The sequence below is a fragment of the Formica exsecta genome, unplaced genomic scaffold (assembly GCF_003651465.1).
Source record: "Formica exsecta isolate Colony F162 unplaced genomic scaffold, ASM365146v1 scaffold365, whole genome shotgun sequence".
Taxonomy (NCBI): Eukaryota; Metazoa; Arthropoda; class Insecta; order Hymenoptera; family Formicidae; genus Formica; species Formica exsecta.
Window position 1 is genome coordinate 71,567 of NW_021850897.1, and position 4,542 is coordinate 76,108.

At 36.4% G+C, this 4,542-nt stretch overlaps 1 protein-coding gene across 3 annotated transcripts in view; it reads left to right on the top strand.

Annotated features, from left to right (window-relative positions):
- The first annotated feature begins 1,362 nt into the window (after positions 1-1,362).
- Positions 1,363-4,542, top strand: part of LOC115239211 (glutamyl-tRNA(Gln) amidotransferase subunit A, mitochondrial) — a 16,755-nt gene continuing 13,575 nt past the window's right edge. The window contains exons 1-3 of one of the 3 annotated variants that reach the window (XM_029813608.1): positions 1,363-2,693; positions 2,801-3,832; positions 4,000-4,088. In XM_029813608.1, the coding sequence (XP_029669468.1) occupies positions 2,162-2,693; positions 2,801-3,831 (1,563 nt within the window). In that variant the 5' untranslated portion in view covers positions 1,363-2,161 and the 3' untranslated portion in view covers position 3,832; positions 4,000-4,088. Of the gene's footprint in view, positions 2,694-2,800; positions 3,833-3,999; positions 4,089-4,542 lie in introns of those variants that run through there. The other 2 variants (XM_029813609.1, XM_029813607.1) reach the window with 2 other exon arrangements.

Below are 4,542 nucleotides of genomic sequence, written 5' to 3' on the forward strand. Positions count from 1 at the left end.
TCGGTGTCCCATTCGGTACTTATTACTTGTTTAGTGTCATTCAATTGAATCACCCTTTTCTTATGTGGTTTCCTCTTATTTTTCACAACTTTTTTTCTTTTTTTTGTTCTTTTCTCTGTCACATCAGAATTAGATTAGCTGTGTGCGCGACTTATAGATATCAATATAATTTATTTTAATGTAATATTTGGGAACATTATATTTTTATGAAGAAACCTATTTTTTCTAATCTTGATGGAGATGTAAATCATATTTCTAACTGTATAATTCGTTATTATAACAGTAACATTAAAAAATGAAGTTTAATAATTAATTACAGATTTAATCATTAATCTTTTTTATGATGGAATAACTGAATTTGTTCATAATAAGAAGAATTAACGAAAATATAATTATGCCTGCATAATAAGTCCTTACTTGCTATTTGCGATTGTAATCTGCCTTCAGTCTTGCCTTCGCTTAAGGAAGAATTCGTGTCGATCCGAGATAAGGATGTGGTATAACGCCTTGCGGGTGCATCGTTGATCGGCGTACTTGCCAATATATTACTTATTGTAGTACGTTTATTCCTTGATAAGTTTCTTCCTTGATCAGATGTATCAAACGTATATGACATATTGCTAATCTAAACACGTAATCGATCACGTCGAAACACTTGAAATCTATACTTTTCGCAATTAACATTATCTCCAATATTTGCGTGTGATCAGAGATCCAGCCAGCGTTTAAGTGTAAATATAAATAGTAACCTTTCGGAATCTCTCTGAATAATTTCTTCACTACTTATATATATACAATACAAGATCGACATCGTAACGTCCTCTCCAATATTTCTTATACACACGGGACATTCTTGTTGCGTGTGTACGTGTGTGTGTGCCGAGGATAAACACATATTGCGATAAATTTTCAAGAGAAAAATTGTTCATATGTATGATCACATATACAATTATATATAGAATGTTTTCCCATACATATATGTGTGTTTCTCTTTTTCTTATATACACTGTTCGTTTATATAGAAAAATAATTGAGAAATATATAATTAGAAAAATAATTTATTTAATATGTTATAGATACTACATTACATTTGTAAACTTATTTTTGCAGTGAAAGAAAAATTTATTTCAATAATTATGTTTTTTGATAAATTTTATGGTTATTATTATATATTTGGCTTTAAATTTTTGCCATGCAATCTGCAATTATTATTTTCTGTAATTATACAATTTGACATATTGCCACAAAATTTGTATAAAAAGGTACAATAAAACGCAATTAGACTACGATTAGATTGAAGCAAGACGTAAGGTTAATATTCTGACAAATTAATAATTATTTAAGATCGTTCCTTTTCTCTCTCTCTCTCTCTCTCTCTTTCTCTTTTTTTTTTGTTTACCTATATAAAATTGTATTTTTATGTTTGAGATTTATTTCTTTTTCTTTTTTTCTGGAAGGAAAGAGATTTGAGAAGGGACAAAAATGCAGGAAAAGCTTTATTTGTGATAATCTGATAATCCTTGTGCTAATAAGCAGTAAAATACGCACGATGAGGGACAAAAGTGCGTGCGTAATAGCGAGGGATTTAAAGATATCCTTTCAATGAAATATATACTCGTGACGTCGTGACTGAGGCGTAATAGCGTCTGCTAGCGCTATTAAGCTCGTATCAGACTACGTAATGAAGATTGAAATTTGACCAATCAGGATAAAAGGAACTAAAATTTCCTTGTCCTGATTGGTCAAATTTCAATCTCAATTCATAGTCTGATACGGGCTTTATGTATGCGCGAAATTGATTCCGTACGGTTCGTGGCTTTTATTCATACAACATTCATACACCGGAATGGAATGTTGCTGAAGAATCGTGCGTGTTTTGCTGTTCATTAGCACAAGTATTATCAAGTGGAGCTTTTCCTGTATCTACGTTCCTCCAAATTCTTTCTTTTAAAGAAAAAAAAAAAAGAGGAAAACAATGTAATATAAGATATGTCAACATAAAAGAAGAAAACGATCTTTAATAATTATTAATTTGGCAAAATATTAATTTATTATCTATATCATGTTTCAATCTGTAATCATGATACATCGAAGGTTATGTCTCATTTGACGGTGGCTTTATAAAGGTTATGTACGGCAGTGACATATCGCGGGACGAGCGATGAACAAGCTGCTGTCTGCACCGATCAGAGAGGTTAGTCGGAGGATTTACGATGACACGGTGAGATCGTCTGATATCTGCGAGGCTTGCGTCAAGTTAACCACACTCGTCAAGCCTCTGAACGCTTACATCACCGTTACGAGCGATGTCGCATGCGAGCAGGCGAGCGATGCCGATGCGAGGCGACGACGGAATTCGTTGCTGGGGCAGCTCGACGGCATCCCTATCGCCGTCAAGGACAATTATTGCGTCAAGGATAGACCTACGACCTGCGCGTCACGGATGTTGGCCAATTTTTCCCCCGGTTATAATGCCACGGTCTATGAGAGGCTCAAGAAACTGGGAGCCGTCTTGATCGGTAAGACTAACCTCGACGAGTTTGCCATGGGTTCCGGCACCGTAGATTCCCTTTATGGTCCGACCAAGAATTTATGGGGCTCGGAAGTGCAGTCGCAATTTTATTCGTACGAGTCGGACGGTTCATCGATTAACGAGTGGAAGCTCTGCGAGAAAGATGCATGGTACATAGCAGGTATATTGTCTGTTTAGTCGTTATTTAACGTAACTTTATTCTATTAATAGTTTATATTAAGGAGAGCATTAGCGTAATAATTTTTATCGAGTACATGTTTATTTTAGGTGGGAGTAGCGGAGGTTCCGCAGTTGCGGTAGCTACAGGTACTTGTTACGCAGCCTTGGGCTCTGACACTGGCGGTTCTACTCGCAATCCCGCTTCTTATTGCGGTCTAGTTGGTCTGAAACCCACCTATGGTTTGGTGTCACGTTATGGTCTTATCCCATTGTTGAATTCGATGGATGTGCCTGGCATTCTCACAAGAGTAATAGATGACACGGTATTAATCTTGAATGCTATAGCTGGGCCTGATCCAGCAGACCCCACCACTGTACAAAAGGAATACGTGCCGATTAACTTACCCAAAACGATAGATATAAGTAATCTCAGAATCGGGATACCAAAGGAGTACAGAGTGCAAAGCATAAGCGAGGAGGTCCAAGCGTGTTGGGACGAAGTTTCTCGTCATTTAGAAGAAGCAGGAGCCAATATTGTCCCAGTGTCATTACCTCACACCGAATACTCCATAGCATGTTACTCCGTTTTAAATCGATGCGATGTAGCTAGCAACTTGGCCTGTTACGATGGCATAGAATATGGTCACAGAGCCGATGAATGGAGCTCGGCTCATGAATTATATAAGAAGACCAGGTCGGAAGGCTTCAACGACGTGGTCAAAGGTCGTATACTGGTTGGAAATTATTTTCTATTGGCGGAGAATTACAAGGAATATTACGTCAAGGCAATGAAGATGCGTAGATTAATCGCGCAAGACTTTGACACCTTGTGGAACGGTAATATAGATCTTCTGCTAACTCCAACTACGTTAACCGAGGCTCCAAGTTACAACGAATTCACGCAGCTGGACAATCAGACGCAGTGCTTGATCCAAGATTATTGTACGCAACCTGCGAACATGGCCGGTTTGCCCGCGATCAACGTACCGATCAAGCTCTCTCGCAAAGGGCTACCTTTATCGTTGCAATTAATGGCACCGCTCTTTAACGAACAGAGGCTACTCACCGTGGCAAAGTGGATCGAGCAGACAGTGCGATTTCCAAGACTCCAATTGAAGGATTCATGCTTGCTTAAATAAAGTAAATTTTTACAAATTTTTACTTATATAAATATCTTGTTTTATCAATGTTAAATTTTTTTAAATCTACACATCGTCTATTTTGCGTTAAATCGATGTGTCATGTTGTGTATGATATTGCCAATTTTTACAAACGGGGTCTCACATATGTCTCTTTGAGTATTACAGGTATAATCAGAACGAGAATTAATATACTAGATTTCTTCGTGTAGTATAATTCTAAGGCCATTCAACGCAAATAAATTATACGGTATATCGTCGAGTGTATCTCAAGTTCTATTCGTCGAATACAGCGTTTACAACTATCGAAACAAAACAGAAAAAGAAAGTTTTTGCAGCGAAAGAAAGATTTACTTCGATAATTATGTATTTCGATAAACTTTATGATTATTATGTGATATGTTCAGTACTCCAAATTTTTGCTATGCAAGCTGCAATTATTATTTCCTATAATCGTGCAATTTGACGTATCGCCACAAACTTTCACATGAAAAGTTATAATAAAACGCAATTAAGCTCGTTTCATTTCGATATACTGTGATATTTGTTCGGCGCAAAAAAATAAAGCAAAATACGAAATCAGCGTTCTCCGCATCGTAAAATATTCATTCGTTGGAAAGCTATATTTTTTCTAATTAAACGGGATATTGAAACAGCAATTTTGCCCAGAAATTTTTATTTTTACCATTTGGTCTCTTTTATATATATATA